Below are 18,862 nucleotides of genomic sequence, written 5' to 3' on the forward strand. Positions count from 1 at the left end.
TGGCCACATGGCCCGGCTTTGAACAATAAAAGCATAAACGTTCCCGGCGTCGTCTTTCCTTTTCTTCTTCCGACAGTCTTGGCCTAGCCCCTCCCTGTCCCTCAGTTGCATTACCTGCCATCCCTGTAGTGGGAAGGGTCTTGTTGCGGGATGCCGAGGCTGAGTATCTCGGGACCTCCTGCTTCCTTTCCAGGCGCCTTCCTTCCATCCGGTGATCTATCTGTAGGCATAGCCGGATGAGCCCTGGTAGGTCAGCGGGGGGGGGAGGTCCTGGCCAACTCATCCAGGATTTCAGCATTTAATCCACTCCGGTACATAAACATCAGGGCGGCGTCATTATAACCAGTTTCCTGGGACAGAATTTTAAAAGCATTAGTGTACTCGGAAACAGTCCCTTTAGCTTGCTTCAGAGCGCCTAGTTGCCACGCTACTGTTTCAGCCCTTTGCGGGTCTTGAAACATCTCGGTCATCTCCTGTATAAATCCTCTGTACCTTCCTAAGACAGTATCCTTTCTCACGAGATACAGAGTCACCCATTTTGCAGCTTCTCCCTCCAGGAGGCTAATCACGAAAGCTACTTTAGCCCCATCGTCTGGAAATTCCGTGTGCCTGACATCCAGATATAACTCACATTGAGCCACGAAGGTTGCCAACTGATCACTTTGTCCCGCGTATTTTGGGGGCAATCCAATGGGAACCTTTACTACGGCAGCTGGAGGGGCTGTTCGCGTCTGGTCTATCGTGGCCTTCAAGGTTTGATTATCCATCTTCAGCGCCTTGACTGCTGCTAGCAGGGCTTGAACATCCGTCTGCAAATCAGCTACCTTAGTCCTCAGGAGTTCCACTTCTTCCGTCTCAGAAGTGGGGTTCGTCCCCCCCGCTGCTCCCTTTGACATCTTGTCCCAGTCAAGTGAAGAGAGCGTTGAGGGTGATTTAGGTGGCTCTGTCAAGCTGTCAGGCCCAGGATGTGACTCAGGAACCAGACCAACGATTGTAGTTAATTCGTGTTTTATTAGGGTAATATCCAAACAAAGACTGCGTTTTCTCATGAATCAATACAGGGATACAGGTCCTGCAGCATTGGGAGAAAGTTGACAGAGCAAGGGACTTCTTCCCGCCTGTTCTTTAAGAAGGGGCCAAACGGGCGCGCAATCTTTCGCTCCTCCTTAACTGCCCCTCAGGTACTGCCTGCCTTCCCCCCCCCTTCTCTCCTGTCTTTTCAGCTGTCTGTGTGTGCGCAGTGAGGGGGGAAGCATCACCCCCTCCTCTTCTGAAGTTTCCGATTCCAGGATGGGGGATAGGGGAGGGGCTGATGGTAAACTGCCTCCCCGCTTTTCGGCTGTGAGCAGCCCTCCCTCTTCCCCCTCTTGCTCTGAGCCTGAAAGAGGGGGAGGCGTGAGAATGTCCAGGGAGGGCTCAGGCTCCCCGTTGCTAAGCGACCTTATCACTGGCAGTTCCTCTGTTTCGTCTTCGCTCCAAAGGGGGGAAGTTCCTCCCCCTTCCCTCTGCCATCCATCCGAATACTCTTCTCCCAACTCTCCGGGATCCAGCTCCCCGGGATTGGGACCCCAGCTCTGCCTTCCGACAGTTAGTGAAAACAAACCAATTCATGGTATGATTATCTTGGTTTGTTTGCACTTACTGGGGTAGAGACATACTCCCTGTTCTGCCGGTTCCATTGCATCTCCTCTCTTTTCTGAAAACGGGAACACACAATGCTAGTCAAATCCCACCCTTTTTACTGTAAAACCTGGTGGGAGCAGCTGGAGTGCTTTTTTTTTTTTTTAATCAGCTTTAAACAGATTTTGCAACTGTTTGGCAGATCAACCCGTTGCCCCTCCAGGTGTAGCCAATGAAAACACTTTGCTGTAGGCAAGTAGTATGCTCACACCCTAGAATTAGAATAAATTACAGTTCCTTGAGTTCACATATAATGGTAAAATGAGTCTTACGTTTCCTTCTCTTGGAGAAGAGGAGTGGGGGACAACATGGTTCATTCACTATCATCTAAGCCATGACTTAGGTCAGCCTTTGTCAATCTGGTGCCCTCCAGATGTGTTGGACTACAACTCCTGTCAGCCCCAGGCAGCATAGCTACAATCAACATCACCACCACCATCATCTGGTGCTCTGAGCAGCACTAGACAGGTGGGTCTAGCCACCATTAAACCTCCTATAGTTCCCTTGACATAGCATCGCTCTGGGGCACTGCAAGAAATTTGATGATGGGGAGACGCAGCTGCCAGGCACTATTTGGACCGTTGCTGCCTGTTGCCAAGTAAACCTGACAATGTCCACTGACAAAGCAGAGAGCTCATCAAATGGCATTTTGCCTCTGGTCCCCTGAAACCTGGAGCTGGCCTTGAGAACGTAAATTTTTGCAAGCATATTTTAAACCTTGAAAAATCCCCTTCAAATATTCCTTTTGGCTCCCAGCGTGTGTTGTCATTGCTACTGACAGCTCTGTGCTGCCCCCTGCAGGATTACGAAGGCTTGGACCTGGAGATGCTGGCCCCTTACATCTCAATGGACGACGACTTCCAGCTCAGCAGCACCGACCACCCGCCGTGGCTGGCTGAGAAACGTGGGGGGGGCCCAGGGGTGGGAACCCGGCCAACCTCGCCACCCCCACGGCCTCGTTCGAGAAGCTTCCATGGGGTGTCCCCCTGCCCGCCTGAACCAGCCACTCTCCCTCGCTGGGGCAGTGATACCAGCCTGAGTCAACCCCGTTCTGTCCAGCCACCAGGGAGTCTCCAGTGCGGAGCAGAGCAAGTAGTGGAGATGGTGGCATCTGTCAAGATTCAGGCTGTGCAGGATGGGAACAGTCAAAATGGCCAGGTGGCCCCCTTGAGCGGTAGGAAGAGGTGAGAGGAGGACTGACTTTTAGTATTAATTTATTTTAAAAGGTTTATATGTTGTCTGTCAATACAGAATACCTAGAGTGGCTTACAAACAAAGGCATAAAATGTGGAGTAAATATTGTAAAATCAAGAGCCAGCAGAAAAGGCCTAAAACACCAAACAAAATTGAGAGTTTAAAAGCCTGTGGAAATTGGCTGGTGCTTAAAAGCTGCATTGGAGACGGGGACCATTCTCCCAGTGGGTGCACCCCAAGAGGAACAGGGAGTTGCCCATGGCCACACCCAGACATTTAAGTGAAAATGTGCAAGGACTGAGTTTTGCCACCTCCACAGATAAACTGCAAAGTTATCTAAGCCCAATGCAAAGGATGAGAATGAAAAATTGCAAGAAGCCAATTTTAGCGTCCCTTAGAAGGAATAAGCTTCAGAGAGCAATTTGCATCAGGACTGCATGGCAGGGGAAATGCAGACTTCCTCCTCCCCACACACCAAGCTCCCAGTCTTGATTGAGAGGGGTCCTGTGTGTCAGTTTAAACATTAAAGGAGATATGAAGTATGTGAAAGCATTTCATTTATCTAGTTTGACCCTTACAGGGTCTCCACTTTTTCCGGATGCAGAATTCTTCAGGGTGCTTGGAGAAATCCCACTCCGCTTTCACCAAATTGTGGAGATCCCATACCTTAGTGTTTGTTTTCTGTACTTAAGGTATAACCTTTTACTTATTAATCTAACCCTTTTACAACTGCTACCATATATCTAAATGCCAGGTAAATGACATAGCTCAGTTTACCTACCAGTAGCTGTGAACAGCCAGCCAGTGTGGCATAGTGGTTAGAGTGTTGGACTATGACCTGGGAGACCAGGGTTCGAATCCCCATACAGCCATGAAGCTCATTGGGTGACCTTGGGCAGTCACTGCCTCTCAGCCTCAGAGGAAGGCAATGGTAAACTACCTCTGAATACCACTTACCATGAAAACCCTATGCATAGGGTCGCCATAAGTCGGAATCGACTTGAAGGCAGTTCATTTCCAGCTGCGAACAAGCATGGGACAAAAAAGAGGCAGACACCACTGTAATATGTAAAACAAAGTAAATTATATTTTAAAATAACTATTACTTTAAACTGATAGTGATGTTGGCTTGTATGAATACTATATACTGAAATTTTACTGTTTCTTTAACTCGGAATAATTACACAATAAGGTTACTGTTTCTTTCAAACAGTCATCTGGAGTGATTCAGTTCCTCTCCTATTCACACCTATAGCAGTTTCCCAAAACTATTCCTGCCCAGTTAACACTCCTCAACGAAGCACTGAGGTCTCTGCTCACACTCTTCACTGTCTACACTTCCTTGCCTCTGGAGTAGCAATGGGATCCACTGGCCACTGCTAGTTCGAAAGCATTCCGTCAGCCTAACGGCATCAATTCGAGCTTGTTCTGTATCCGTTAGCCACTGCTTGTACCAATTGGGGTTTTGTTTTGTTTTTTGCTCAGAAAAGGATATTTTGAAGGAAATATCAATGAATGATCATTCTTACAATCCATGTTTTAGAGGTGGATTTTTTTTAAAAAAGTCCACTTTCAAAAATAGCAGCAGAAATTTGCTACGTTAAAATCCAGTCCTCAGGGATTGAGAATAAACAAATTAATGGAAAATCCAGTACCAGATCCGAATTGGGCAGACTTCTAGCACATCCCTACTCTGGATAAGCTTCCATGAGGACTTCCGCCAAAGTCTCCACCTTGGCCCAGCAACCCCTGCTGCTTCAGGCATTCAGCAACGAAGCCAACTCTTGGCTTCAGAGTTCTCTCAAAGGCTGCCTCTTGGGACACAGCCTCTTCCCCGCAAACTTTCTCAGCTCCAGCTAGTGATTTCAGCTCTTGGGTTCTCTTAGGCATCCTCTAAGCCTGCAGTGTCCTCTGCCTGGCTCCAGCTTCTTCCTTTAGTTGAATCTTCTGTCCTCATCTCCAAACCCCCTCAGGCACACGCAGACACACTCCTGTTGTGGTCTGAGACCTGCCTTTTATGCCCAAACTGGGTCTCTCTGTAGCCAATCATTTTAAATTTGGGTGGAATTCTCCCCCCCCTTATCAGGCCACAACTCTGGCCCAATGGAATGAGACAGAATGACCTCTGTCTTAACCAATTAGAACTCACCAGTTTTCAATCCACTGTGTCTATATATAACGATAGAAGGTCTCTCACCTCCTGACTGTTGATACCTTGTTCAACACAGTTTGTGTGCAGTTAACCTTTTCCATTCAGTAATATGACTTCCCTCATAAAATCCTTTGGAACAAATGTTTTACCTCAGAAATGGATTTTAAAAAAACAATTTCTCCAGTTATAGGAACACAAACTTAAAATTTGTGTTTCATTTATTGGCTTAATTAGTTAAGTGGACATATGTGTAACAATGTTTCTGAAGCAAAAAGCATTTTTTTTTTAGATTTTGTGGGTGTGTTATAATACACGCTGTCTTTAAAAGTGTATTATTCCTCCCTCTCCCAATTATCTCATGCACAGGAATGAAAGCCCCTTCTAAGCCCTTTTCTTCCTGAAGTTCATTTAAAAAAAACTGGGATGAAAATAATACTTCTAGAAGTTTCTCAAAACGTTTGGGTTTTTAAAAAGACCAATTTCACTCATTAATAAATTGAAAAGTTGCAGCCTTAAGATGCAGCTTTGTCAGATGCTTGTGATCCATTTTGAAGTTTTTTTGCTTACAGACTTAGTTGGGGGCAATGTGTTAGCATGAATTCATTTTTTAATCAATTATAATCATCTAAAAATCATAAGATTAGTTGAGTAACCAAATAATTGATGTAGGATGATAGTTTTAGTCCTGTCATTTGTGCCCGTGCTACAGTTTGCTTGCCTGCCTGATCATCATCTCATACAGTCTTCTTATCCTGCCTCTCTGCCATTCATGTAACAGGGCCCGAGATCTGAGCATGGAGGAAGAGAGGGATCTCATCCTGGAGGCAGGGCTCCCTAAGCGTGCCCGTGGCCATGAGTCTGATGGCTTTCTGATGCCCTCCCTTAGCCTGGTAAGTGCTGAAATTACCCATCCATAGGTGGGAGAGATGCATCCTCCAAGCAATTCCACCGAAGCTCCCTGCAGACCAGGATATGGCCCAATGTACCCATCCAGGCCAGGAACCTCTCTCCTGTCAGTAGCTCCCAGAGCTTGGAAGATTACTTTTAAAAAAGAATAAATTACAATTAATGTTACATGGCCCCAAAACAGAATAAATTACCATTACAATTACAATTGTTCTGTAAGGAATTGATTACTTTACTGTTACAGTAGGGCCCCGCTTTACGGCGTTCCGTTTTACGGCGTTCTGCTGATGCGGCGGCTTTCAATTAGGGGAAATTCCTGTTTTAAAGCCGATTTTGCGCTTTTGCAGCATTTTCGCGCAACGCGACCCATTATAGTCAATGGGTTCCGCTTTATGGTCCCTAACCCGCCGTATATGCGGGGCCCTACTGTACTCAAAAGTAATCACTACATTTACAGTTAAGTGCCTTTAATAGAGCGCTTACAAGGTGCTGGCCTTGGGTGCTGCACACCTAAGTAGCCTAAAAAAACATTAAAAATAAACACACACACACACACACACGGAGGTAGTAGAATAATTATCTTTATTCATAAGAAAGCAATGGTGGTCTCTCTGCTGGTAAGGGAGGCAGGGAGGAAGGCAGAGGCCACCGCTCAGATCTTTGCACGTCAGACCAAGGCTGTTTTCACACATGGAGCTGATTGTGTTAGTTTAACAGATTAAAAAGGTAGCTCTTCTGTCCCGATTTCTAAAATTCCTTTCACACTACAGTACCTGTTGCATTAAGGAACAGTAGCTTTTTTAGCCGATATACTGGCATTTCGTGCAACTGTCTTTCACATAGCTACAATGAACAACGTCTTGTTTTCATCCCTCACCCGTTAAAACACATGCGCACTGTAGTCCTTCATAATTCGCTGCTTGAATTAGTGTCTGGACACAGGGGTGTGTAATGGGACAAGAAGGAAGGGAATGCTGTGACCCACATCTACATCAGAATACCGGTACAATTTTCGTCAGGCAAAAATAAAGTGCGTGCCTAAATGGCGGTAACGCACTGCATGCTGGGATGCCTGTCATGTGAGCGGCTGCAGCTAGCGCAAAACTCCTGCAATCTTCTGGGTTCCCAACCTTGCAAACAGATTATTTCTAGTATTATTTATCATGGAAATTAGTGCTAAACTTGCACTATATTCCACTAGAATTCTGGAAGTAGCTTATACGTTGTGTGAAATGTCAAATATAATGCGCAAATTACCAGGTAAGAAATTGTCAGAGTAACTTCATAAAGTGCAGTGTGAAAGCAGCCCAAATGCAACCTACACATACTCTCTCTCAGCCAGCAAGTGTCATCTCTGTCACTCAGTCACCTCCTAGACCCTGCCTTGCCACCAACTAAGGCACACCCACCCAAGCAAACAGTTTCCCCTGGGGTGCAAAGAAATTAACACTACAAATGCAACAAAGTAGGTAGGGAGGGCAGCAGAGGCCACTTTGTGTGCCAAGTGCAAACACAGTATTAACAAACTCACAACCACGCTTACCATCGTCTCTCACCTCCACAGTTCTTTATCTCCATTCTGCTGCTGCCTCCTTCTCCTCCTTCATCAACGTCCTTGCCCTCCGGCTCTTTTCTCCCTTTACTCCATTCTTCTCCACCACTGTCCATTTTTTTAACAATTATTTTCTCCACTCCACCCCAGTCTTGCTCTCCATCTTCTCCTTCATTGCCTCCTAAACACCCACAGAGCATGAGGGAAGAGTGACGCTGTGCAGAAGCCCAGTTTAAGGCACATTATTTCCATCCACAAATCAGAGGAGCAGAAAACTTCCCTTGCTCTCCTCCCTCCCCAGTAACACCCAAAAGTAATGCTGGAAACATTACAATTACTCCTCAAAAGTAATAAAAATACTCCTATTACAATCAAAATGTAAAGAAATTACCCACTTGTTCCTCAAAAAAGTAGTGAATTAAAAGTAATTTGTTTTTTTGTAACTAGTTACTTCCAAGGTCTGGTAGCTTCTTGGGAGCACATCTGCTTTGCATATAGAAAGTCCCAGATTCAGTCCCCAGCAGCATCTCCAAGTAGGGCTGGGACCCTTCCTTGCCTGAAACTCTGGAGAGCTGCTGCTGGTCAGTGTACTGAGCTAGATGGATCAATGGTCTGACTCGGTGTAAATTTCCTATGTTCCCCCTAGGGATTTCTGCTGAGCGTGGAAGAGTGTTTGGATGCCAAGTCTGAGCGGGGCTACGGGGGCACTGTGACATTGGGCAGGAAGCTTCTGTCGCTGGAGGAGCCAATGGGTGAGTGTCACGTAGTTACGAACTGCTGCATCTTTGCTGATGAGGGGCAGGCACAATCACTGTGTGGGTGGTATGTCAGCCCTGGCATTCGCTAGCCAAGAGTTTTTTCATGTGGAAGTCACATAGATAGAATGAAGGCAGAAAGGTTCAGGCTGGCCTTAGCTGCGGTTGCTGTGGTAGTCCCCACCTCGGTTGCTGGGGATCCTGCTCATGCTGGCTGGGACGAATGGGAGTTGTACTTGAAAAACATCAGGACGGCACCAGGTTGGCGTAGGCTGCCAGAAAAAGGTTGCCCTTGTGCCTCTGGAACTCACTGCCCGCCAGCATAGTACTACATTCTGAGGACCCAATCTTTTACAAAACAAACAAAAACCAAAGATTCCCTCTCCTAACTGCTTTTCTCTTTCCCTGTCTGGGCTTCCATCCTTTCCAGGCCTCTTGGGTGATATGCTGCCTTTTGTGGTGGATGGACCAGCACTGTCTCAGCTGGCCCTGTACGATGGTGAGGACGAGGCCTCTGTGCGTAGCGGAGAGCACTTCCAGCTAGGGGAGGAGCTCATGGTGGAACTGGACCAGGCCACCTGAGGTGGCGGCCCCTGCCACCGCCACCACCGCTGCACCTTCATCCCACACTCCTGCTCTGCAGATGGGACAAATGGAACCAAATCCAACCCAAAATCATCCATGAGAGGATGAGGGGGGCGCCTTTCCCTCCTGCTCCTTTTCCACCACCACCACCCTCCGCTGTCTCTTTGCCCGCTCACCCCTTCCTCCGATGGCATCCTTAGAACTCTTCCTACCTCAATCTTGTCCTCCTCACTGGGCAGCCTCTCCTCTCTGGAGATGGCGAGGGAGGGAGGCTTAGCCAAACTTAGGAGCCTGCATTAGTAGGCACAATCCTACCCCCCACTCCAACATCCTCCAATTTGGTGCTTACATATGCTCTTAAATGTTCCTGAGATGAGAAGCAGAAGTGGGTGGCAAAAAAGGGGGGTATTTTAAGCATTCAGTCCAGTCTTTATACAGGAAGAGTCAGTTCTGTTAAATTCCCAGAGTAAGAGACAAGAGTAACAACTAAGAAACCTGTCCCAGGGATAGTCAGGGTTACATACAGGAGTACAGTTTGCCCCTTCGGGGCACAGAATCCATTATGCTATTCCCTGTCCCCACAAGGGGGGAGAACCATGAACATGAAAGGGGCGATTTCCCCACCCATTCCTGAAGAAACTGGGACCATCCAAAGTTGAGAGGTTAAGAGTGTGTGCTCTTGTGTCACAAATGACTTTTGGAGGAGTGTTAATGACTTCTCTTGCCTTTCTCTTTGATTTCCCAGAATCCTTCAGGATCCTCTTTGGTGGCAGCACCTTACTAATTTACCTCAGCAAAGCTCTTCCCTTATGAAAGATAAGGGAGGTGTGGAGCACTTCTGGGAACCTGAGAGGGACACTTAGCCAGGGTAGAATTTTGTTCAGCCCCTGCTCTATAGTCCAAAACTATAGACCCCAAAACTTAAGAGATACACATGGATTTCTCTCAGAGGAGAGGAAGGTGATCACAGTGCTCTGGCCATATTTTTTGACCCAGGTTTAAAAGAGGTCTAAATGCTTCTGAGGGTCAAGTGACCCCAACTTTTAAAACATAGCAAAATTGAATGTATTGTAGAGGGAGCAGAAACAATGTTTTAAAAACCTATTTTTCAAAATAGGATTCTATTTCTTGTTCCTCCCTCATGGGATAGATTTCTAGTCCTTAGGAAGACACACACACCTGCCTTTGTCACTGCTTTGGGGTGGTTGAGTTTGTTTTTAAAGTTCCTTGAATCCTAAAAATGGTGAGATCTGTGTGGGATACCCCCCTTCCCCCACCTACCTATATCTTGGCTTCTCACTAGAAAGGAACAAAAAAAAGGTAGGTTTCTAAACTCATTGTAGCCACAGGAAGCTGGATTTTAAAATCTAAGATTTTAAAAGTCCAAAATCAGAAGAAGGCAAAGTTTAAGGAGCCCAAATATTGGTCACATCTGCACAGTACTGTACATTTAAAGCACATGGCTTTCCCCAACGAATCCTGGGAACTGTAGTTTATGCCTCACATAGCTACAGTTCCCAGCACCCTTAATTAACTACAGTTCTCAGGATTCTTTGGTGGAGGAAAGCCATGTGCTTTAAAAATGTATGATGTGGATGTGACTGTTGTTTTTACAACCTGAAGCTTTTAAAGACAATCTTTAGAAAAAGGCAGGGTTCCTGAATTTGAAGGGGAAAAGGCTGACCTATTTTTAAAATTTCAATATTGGCAACTCAGCCATTAAGATCACATTGGTTCTTAAGCAAAGTAAGTTTGCACTGCAATCAATGAAAATGAGTTTCTAGGAAATGGCATTTTTGTCAATATTTCTACTTAAGCAGGGTGGAAAATGAAAATTTGAAGAGGAAACCTCCCTCTTTCTCTTGTTTTTTTACACCCTGATCCTAAATGCATTTACACATTGAGACTTAACATCTGAGTAGCTGCTTGTATAAGATTGAGGGTTTTGCCCTTCACTCTTGGTTTTTTACAGCCTGATCTTATACATGTTTACTCAGGAGTAAACCCCATGGTGTTCAGTGGACTTACTTTACTTCTGGGTTAGCATGCCTAGGATTGCAGCCTTACTTGCATCATATGATATCAGAATGGAAAGGTTGATCATTCTTAGCTCCTTTTTTTTTTTTAAGTTTTGTGATAGAATCACAAAACCCCACAACTTGAAGTGACTAAAATGTTTGTATTTGGAACCAATTTTGGTGCTTTAAAATGAGCTATTTTTTCATTCTGTCCAAAAAGGAAGAGTTCTTTGTGACTCAAAATCTTGCAAACTCCTGCACTAGCAAATGTTGATGAAAGATTGAATTGCCTTACCTCTTTTATGTCTTTTGATATAAAAGGATCACCGTAGTATTAGCTGATGCTCATAGTAGGGTTGCCCCTATTTTTATGAGGGATGGGGCTTCCTCTGCCTTTTAATTGTTCCCCAGAAAAGAGAATATTGGCAAGTGCTGCTTCTCCTACCATAACATCACCATGGCAGGCGAAGCTTTGCTGGCTGGAATTCTCCCATCTACGCAATTGTTAAAATCACTGGAATCCTTTCCCACTGGAATGCTGGCGACCCTAGTTATAAGCCCATTTGGTGGAAAAAATTTCCCCAGTAGTCTCCATTTTAAAACAAAATCCTGGGTTCCCCCCCCATTTTTAAAAATCTCATTAGTTTAGCTCTTGACATCGTTACTTTAACCATGACTTTTAGGAGTTTTGTGTATGTTTTTAAAAAATGGATTTTATACCCAGTCCCAAACCAGGCTTAATCAGCTCAACTCACTGCTTTCCTCTACTGTCCAAAGCCCTTGCAAGAGAAAACAGAGCATAGGAGACAGTGGAAGCCAGTGTTTCTCACTCTGTGTGTGTGTGTGTGTGTGTGTGTGTGTGTGCGTGCGTGCGTGCGTGCGCACGCGCGCTAGCCAGGCCCATCAGTGGCTGAGCAATTCTAGTTTTCCTCAGCCACAGTGGCTACCTGGGGAAGTAGCAGTTTTCCAGCTGGGCAGCAAGAGGGACAGGCCAAATCTTCACCTCAGGCTTTTATTTCCTCTCTCTGTTGCCTGCCTTCTTCCCTCTAGACAACTGAGAAAATTTGGGGGCCCCAGAGGTAGGAGTGGGTCTGACAGCCTACAGCAGGGGTGGGGAACTTTTCTTGGCTGTTAGGCCAGATTATTATCTCGCCAACTCCTGGCAGGCCAAAATTGGCAGGTGGGAAATTTTTAGAAGTTTAAAGAGCCAGTGTGGCATAGTGGTTAGTGTGTTGGACTTCGACCTGGAGACCAGGGTTCGAATCCCCACACAGCCATGAGGCTCACTGGGTGACCTTGGGCCAGTCACTGCCTCTTAGTCTCAGAGGGAGGCAATGGTAAACCACCTTGTGAATACTGCTTGCCATGAAAACCCTATTCATAGGATCGCCATAAGTCGCGATCGGCTTGAAGGCAGTCCATTTCCAAAGAAGCAGTGCTGGGAGGGAGAGGCGGTTTCCACTGAATGGAAAGCTATTCCTCCTCCTTCAGCTGATGGGTGGGTGACAACGTGCCTTGCTCCCAACTATGGTACAATCAGGAGTCTACTTTAAGTTCCCGATAGTTGTTTTCAAGCCCTGTCCTTATTCACCCCACATCAGGTGTAGGGCAGGTGAGTGTGGCTCCCCCAAAATGGCCTGGCAGACCAAGCTTAGCCCGCAGGTCAGCAGTTCGCCGCTGGGTGGCACTCTGCATTCAGTCCTTTGGGTCCTGTCCTATATTGCCCCACCCCCAGAAAGAGGCAGGGAGCTTCATTCAAACAAGTTTGATTTAGACACTGAAGTTGACAAGTATTTGGTTAGGTCCCTGCTTACAACCCAGCTGGGGATGCCCATCTTGTGAAAACAGTGTGATGCCAGGATCAAACCTCAGTGAGGTGGGGGAGAGGAGGCAAGAGCGTGCCCTCTCTCTCTTTTCTTGACGAGCCGCAATGAGAACTGCAGTCTGAGTGGGGAAAATGCCACCCTTAAACCACTTTTGCCTCGTTGACCATTCACCTGTGCCTTCAAGTTGACAATTTCACCAGCACCAAAAACAACACACACACAGAAAAGCCAACCAACCCCTTCCGATCTCTTCCGGGTTGGTGAGGGCGACGGTCAGTGGCACGGGAGAATGGGGGGGGGGAATGGGCTGCAGATTTCCCCAGATCCCTAGTGAAGGTGCCCCCCCCATCTTCAACTAGCAAGGAAAAAGAGGCGAGGGGAAAAACATGCCCTGTGCGACTACCTCCCTTTTCCTAACATGCTTCCTCTCCCCACATTTGCTTTGTGTTAACTTCCAAGCTGTTCACTATGAAAAGCAAGGAGGTTGGCAGGGTAGGTGGGGGGAGTTGTTGGGGTGGTGAAAAGAGGGGAAGCCCCACATTGGGCACCAAGATCTAGGAACACAGGCTGTTCAATTTCATTGCGAGCAAAACACACACATGCACACACACACATATATATATAGACACAAATGCACCAATGCATTAACAAGCATGCGCAATCTCACCATGACAGGCCGCAGTCGGCTCAGGCAGCTCTTTTTTCAAAAGCCGCACTTGACAACACGCACAGAACAATAGAATCTCCAAGCCAGGTGAAGAACACGGGATGTTGCGTCTCTCTCTCGCTCTCTCTAATTATTATTATTGTAATTGTCGCTGTTCTTATTCCCGGCTGTGGGGGGGGGGTGTCTTGCATTCTCCCCCCCTTTCCCTGCTAGCCTGTTGTTGTCCTTTTTTTAAAAAAAATGGTTTCGTTCTGTTTCTTTTTCAAGAGACTGTGGTGAAATGACTATGGCACCGTCTTTATTATTAATGTTGTTATTGTAGGGTTGTAGCTTTTTAATTTCTTGTCTGCCCCAAAGCCGGACACTGTGTCCACTGCCATCGCCCTCCTTTGAATTTTAACAAGTCCTGCTACTTTTTTAAAAGGGGGAGGGAGGGGTTGTGTCTCTTTCTCTTCACTCCTGTGTCCAGCACTTGTTCCACAAACCTCACCCCTCTGTTTTCTTTCTAAGGGCAGCTTCTCTTGCCTGCTCAGTGGCATTCCTTGTGTGGCAGCCACAAATCCTGCCACACCTACTTCTGGGGACATGTCATGCAGATTTAACATGAGGTGCTAATTGACACATAAGCTGTGATGTTCTGTCCCTGGTAGTAGTTTTAAGGCCACACAGTGGCCATGGTGCTCTTTCTTCACCTCCCTACACCTGTGACAGTTGTGAACCTACAGAAGAGGCCGTGGCGGCCAGCCCACCCTCACCCACCCCATCCTTACTCAGCTCTGACCTCATATTGGCAACTGGTAGCCATACCCAAGTGCCATGGTGCTCAGCTCACTTGCTTCCTCTCTTTGACACACCATGATTGTGAGGCCACAGTCTGTGGCTGTGGTGATAGGGCCACACGGAGGGTTGTACCGCCTCTTTCTGGAAGGGCTTTCAAGTCTGCATGAAAGGCAGAATTTCAGCAAGTTGCCAAGGACAGACCTGGAGAGAGGTCCTGAGCTGTTTAATGGTGGCATCCACAGGAAAACTCAGCTGTGTGCAGCTATTGCAGCACTGGGATGGGGGAAAGCAACACCTGATGAAATTCTGCCTTTTATGTAACTCATAAAGTCACAAGGGCCCTTTCAGGGTCTACACCTGGCAAACTGAAGCCAAGTTTTTTGTCGTTGTTGAATTGTCCTCCGCCACCACCATGCAGCTGCATGAAGGGATGAGGAAGGGGGCAATCTTATACCCAAAGAACAGAAGACTGTGTCTAGTGGCCATTGCAGAGCCGCTAGTGAGGCCCTGGTGCTCTGCCCCTCCGTTCTGCGGTTGTGGTGGCTGGGCTGCACAGAGGACGTGGCCCTCTTCCTTCCCCCTGTTGGTGGCTGCTAGGCAACCCATGATGACTCCCCTTGTGGTAAACCTATTGTGTGTAGGGGGCCGTCTTATTTAAATACTCCTTGGATATAGCACTGTACTAAATGCACACATAAGAGACACAACCCCTTCCCCCTCCTCGGCCACGCTTACACACGCACATTGCTCCCTCGCCCCAAAGATTTGTCATGCCAGCTAGCACTGTGAGATCAGTGGCTTTCAAACTTCTTCTGAGGAACCCCTTTATCCCTCAAAGAGAGAAATAATGGTGGACGAGCCGTCCTGAAAGACAATGTGCCTGCCAGTACTGACTGGCCTGCCCCTGCTACAGGCGCACACAGGAGAGTGCTGTGGGTGGGTTCTAGGCCACACAGTTCAACTTTGGGGATGGTTCCGACCAGGGCCATGCGTGACCTGAACATGAACCAGAATCCTTGGCAATGAGGGGAGGGGATTCCCTGAAGGCCAAACGTTTTGAAAACCACTGAGCTTGACAGTCTTGGATAAGACAAGGCCATGGCCGTACAGATTTGAAAGTGGAGGCCTACTGCAATTTTAAGTGCCTCGACAAGGGATTCCATCCAGTGTTCCTACTCAGGAGCAGGCCCATTGAAATGAGTGGTCATGACTAAGTTGGATCCATTTATTTCAGTAGGTCTGTGCTTAGTGAAACCCCTGGTTTCCAGGTTTGAGAATGCCAGAAGCTTTGAATTTACTCTTAAATTAGGAGTACCGTTTGTGAGATCTGAGGAAAATTGTCAGTTGAGCCCTGTTTGCCACTATTTTTCTGAGAAACTATAATAGTACATTAAGGAAAATTCTTTGATGGCTTAGTTGTGTTATATGTGCTCAAGTCATTGGAGACTGTAGAAATAAATTCTGAAGTAATGGCAGTCACTAGGTCAGCCTTCCGCAACCTGGTGCCCTCCGGCTATTTTGGACTAGAACTCGCATCAGTGGCCAAGCTGGGAGTAGTGGTCCAAAACAGCTGGAGAGTGCCAGGATGGGAAAGGCTGCAGTAGGCAAAAATGGTACAGAAAGGGAATGATATTGAAAGCTGAGGGGATAGAACAATAGGAAGCAAGATCCCTCGGGAAGTCCTATAGGTCTGTATAGCTGTGGGCTAAAGGTACAGAAGGATTTAATTGGGAACACTGACAGTGAAGTAAATCCAGACTGAGATCTAGTAAGATCAGACAGATGTAACTGAAGAAGTGGGCTACATTCATCACCCGAATTATTGGCTTGGTTTTGGAGTAACTCCATGCAGGTGTCATTTGGGGGCGGGGGACACTACTCAACTGAGGGATGGTACCCAAATGTTCAGCAGGAGGGTGTGCTTTGTCAAACAGACTTCCACCTGCCTGCGTTCCAACCTCTGATGGTAAGTAGGACTCCATGTGAGAACGCCAGGTGGATTTGAAAGACAGCCATGTTGGGATGGGAGTTGCCACTTCCAAGGAGAATCTCTTTCTTTTTGTTGCTCTTGGTTGGGAAGTGGTCAGGCTGGCATTCTTTGACCAGGATACTCCAGAATTAATCTGCAGCTGATTGGTAAGTAGGTCTGCACTCTGTTCAAAGGGCCATGAAATCAGTACTCAGTCTGTTGGTAGAGGGCTTGCTGGCTATGACAAGAGGGTGTAGGAAGGGCTGCTTCAAAGGGGAGCAGGTTGTAGCAGGCTCCAGTGTCTGTAAAGGCTTTGGGGATCTGTTTATATATAATTTTTTTTAAAAAAAATGTTTCCTCTACCCTTGTGTATGGTTAATTTTTTCCTCTCTGTGGCGGGATCGGATTTGGCCCCTGCCTCGTCTGTATCTATCGCTGTTGTGAAACATAAAATACGTCTGGTAACATACATAGTCTCTGTGCCTTTTTTTAAATTCCACAGACGGTTTAGTGGATGGTAAGGGGGCCAGTTAAGCAAGTGACTTCTTTGGGATGGGGAGAGAGTGATGGATCTGGGGCATGATCCATCAAGGAATGCTTCATATTATAAAATTTAAAAACTAGGATTATTCTTTTTTGTTTTAGACACCTGTTAAATGTTTGGATACTTTTTTAGAATTAGAACAACAAATTTAAATTATTTCCAGAGGGGTATCTACTGCAGAGTCTATTGCCACAAAAACAACCAAGATTCTAGTACTACCTTAAAACACTAAACACATGTACAGTATTAGGGCATGAGCTTTCATGGACTGCAGTCTATCAGACGAACGAAGTGTTATTTTGAGCTGTTGTTATACACATGGTTTTTGGGGCGGGTGAGGACCAAGGAAAATGAAATGCAGAAAGTACAGAGATAGTGATAACTCAAAAAACGGTTATTTGATAACACAGGTAACCTGGCATTGGTAAGCCAATTAACACATGTGATAAAAATCCATTATCTCAATTTAGTCCCCACGTAATAGCATCAAACCTTTTTAGGAATTGCAATTCATTGTTCACATTCACCCATTTCAAATTATTGACTTGCCATAGAAATACAGTCTGTCTTGTGGCTAAATTCAACATTTCCAAAAGAGTATGTGTGTAAGGAAAAGAAAAACAGTGCTAGAGCGTCAATCTTTCAGTTTTTACCAGTTTGCAAAAAGAACATTCATCATAAGTGATTATGATTTAATTATTATGAATAATTAAAAGTGAATGATAAAATCTTTATGTAGAATATTTTAACAGCCTAAAACACAAAATTATCTATTTGCTCACTTTTCCTCAACTTTTGCACTAACAGAAAACAACTTTTTGGGGGGAAAGGGAATGTGCTATTTCCTCTGGATCAGCAGTCCCTGTGAACAATAACAGCAGAATACTAGAGATTTGGGGAGAGGATTTACTATGACTTATCTAGTGTATCTTTTGGCTGACCCACCTCTGGAATATGAATGGTTTTGTATAGCATATCTGTTATGTTGCTTAAAGATGATTTGATTAAAAGGCAGGAACACAGAAATGCAAACATGAATACATAAGTATTGGTGTTAGGATTTATGGTGAACCGCATGGCTTTGCTCATTGTCTATCCCAGATTCCAATACAATTTTCAAAATGCAGCACATGCTCTCAAAGATGGCTGATGTAGAATTTCCAAGGAAGACGTTACTGTCAACAGATGCAGGAGCTATCATCAGCCCTCTGAGGTAGGGCTGCTGTGTGGGATTCAGTGGAAGCCTGTTTAACATTCTCAATTACTGCATGGCTGGTGTCTGGCTTAAATCTAAATCCTATCTCTGTGAAAGCAGCACAAAGGAAATGAGTCACTGGGTAATTGGAAACTGAGCCAAAGCAACTGTCACTGGATACAATAAGGGTTGCTCTTTGATCCATGCCTTGTGAATGTCTGACTGCCAGGATACCACCCAATCAGAGTCCCTGTAAAACAGGGTCTTATACGGGGGAAATTGCTGGCTGCTCCCATAGGTCCCCTACTCTCATACTGTGTTTTTTGTGCCTCTTCACCCCGATGTGCCCTTTTTTTTGCTATATCCACTTTTATACTGGCCATTTCCATTTTGACTTCTTGTCCCCGGGGTAGTTGACCGTGGGTCAAGGCAACCCTCAGCCTGAAAAAGGCTAGCTACCCCTGCTCTAGACCCTGGCCACTTCTTTAAGAGAATAGTATTTGTGCATGCATGCATGAGTACACACACACACTACTGGGGTGCCCCCTGTCACCTTTGCCTCAAGATTTAGCCTGATATAGGGGAAAACCTAGTTGTGTCGCCAATTGTCAAATCTCCCTATCTGCCACTGGCTGAAGTCATGTAATTGTTCAGAAGCACATTTCAGAGGAGGAAGGATTAGCATTAAAATGATAGAAAAAGAAATCAACACACTGACAGCTAACTCGTGGAGTGGGAACCTTTGGCCCTCCAGGTACAATCAGCCCCAGCCCTCATGCTCAATGGTGAGGAAGAAGGAAGTTGTAGTCCAGCAAGATGTGGATGTCCACAGGTTCCTCATCTCTGTATTTTGGTTTGGCTTAGCTCCTGATCAAAACTTCACACAGCAGGGCCAAGAGAGAGAAGAGGTGTGTGTGTGTCCAATAGCACCAAAGAACAGGAAGAGTAGGAAGGATTGCGCTGTTGCATCCTGAAAGATGTAGAGGAGGGTATTTGAACAGATGTTAAGTGGAGGGAGAAAAAGCGACTGAAATTCCCT

At 46.1% G+C, this 18,862-nt stretch overlaps 1 protein-coding gene across 5 annotated transcripts in view; it reads left to right on the forward strand.

Moving 5' to 3' along the window:
* The window catches only part of HIF3A (hypoxia inducible factor 3 subunit alpha), a 63,091-nt gene extending 46,538 nt beyond the window's left edge, over window positions 1-16,553 (forward strand). For all 5 annotated transcript variants that reach the window (XM_061598044.1, XM_061598046.1, XM_061598047.1 and 2 more), the window contains exons 12-15: window positions 2,482-2,864; window positions 5,805-5,916; window positions 8,131-8,236; window positions 8,670-16,553. In XM_061598044.1, coding sequence (XP_061454028.1) covers window positions 2,482-2,864; window positions 5,805-5,916; window positions 8,131-8,236; window positions 8,670-8,821 — 753 coding nt within the window. In that variant the 3' untranslated portion in view covers window positions 8,822-16,553. The remainder of the gene's footprint in view (window positions 1-2,481; window positions 2,865-5,804; window positions 5,917-8,130; window positions 8,237-8,669) is intronic.
* The last annotated feature ends 2,309 nt before the right edge of the window (window positions 16,554-18,862 follow it).

Source organism: Rhineura floridana, chromosome 15, assembly GCF_030035675.1.
Source record: "Rhineura floridana isolate rRhiFlo1 chromosome 15, rRhiFlo1.hap2, whole genome shotgun sequence".
In the NCBI taxonomy this organism is placed as follows: Eukaryota; Metazoa; Chordata; class Lepidosauria; order Squamata; family Rhineuridae; genus Rhineura; species Rhineura floridana.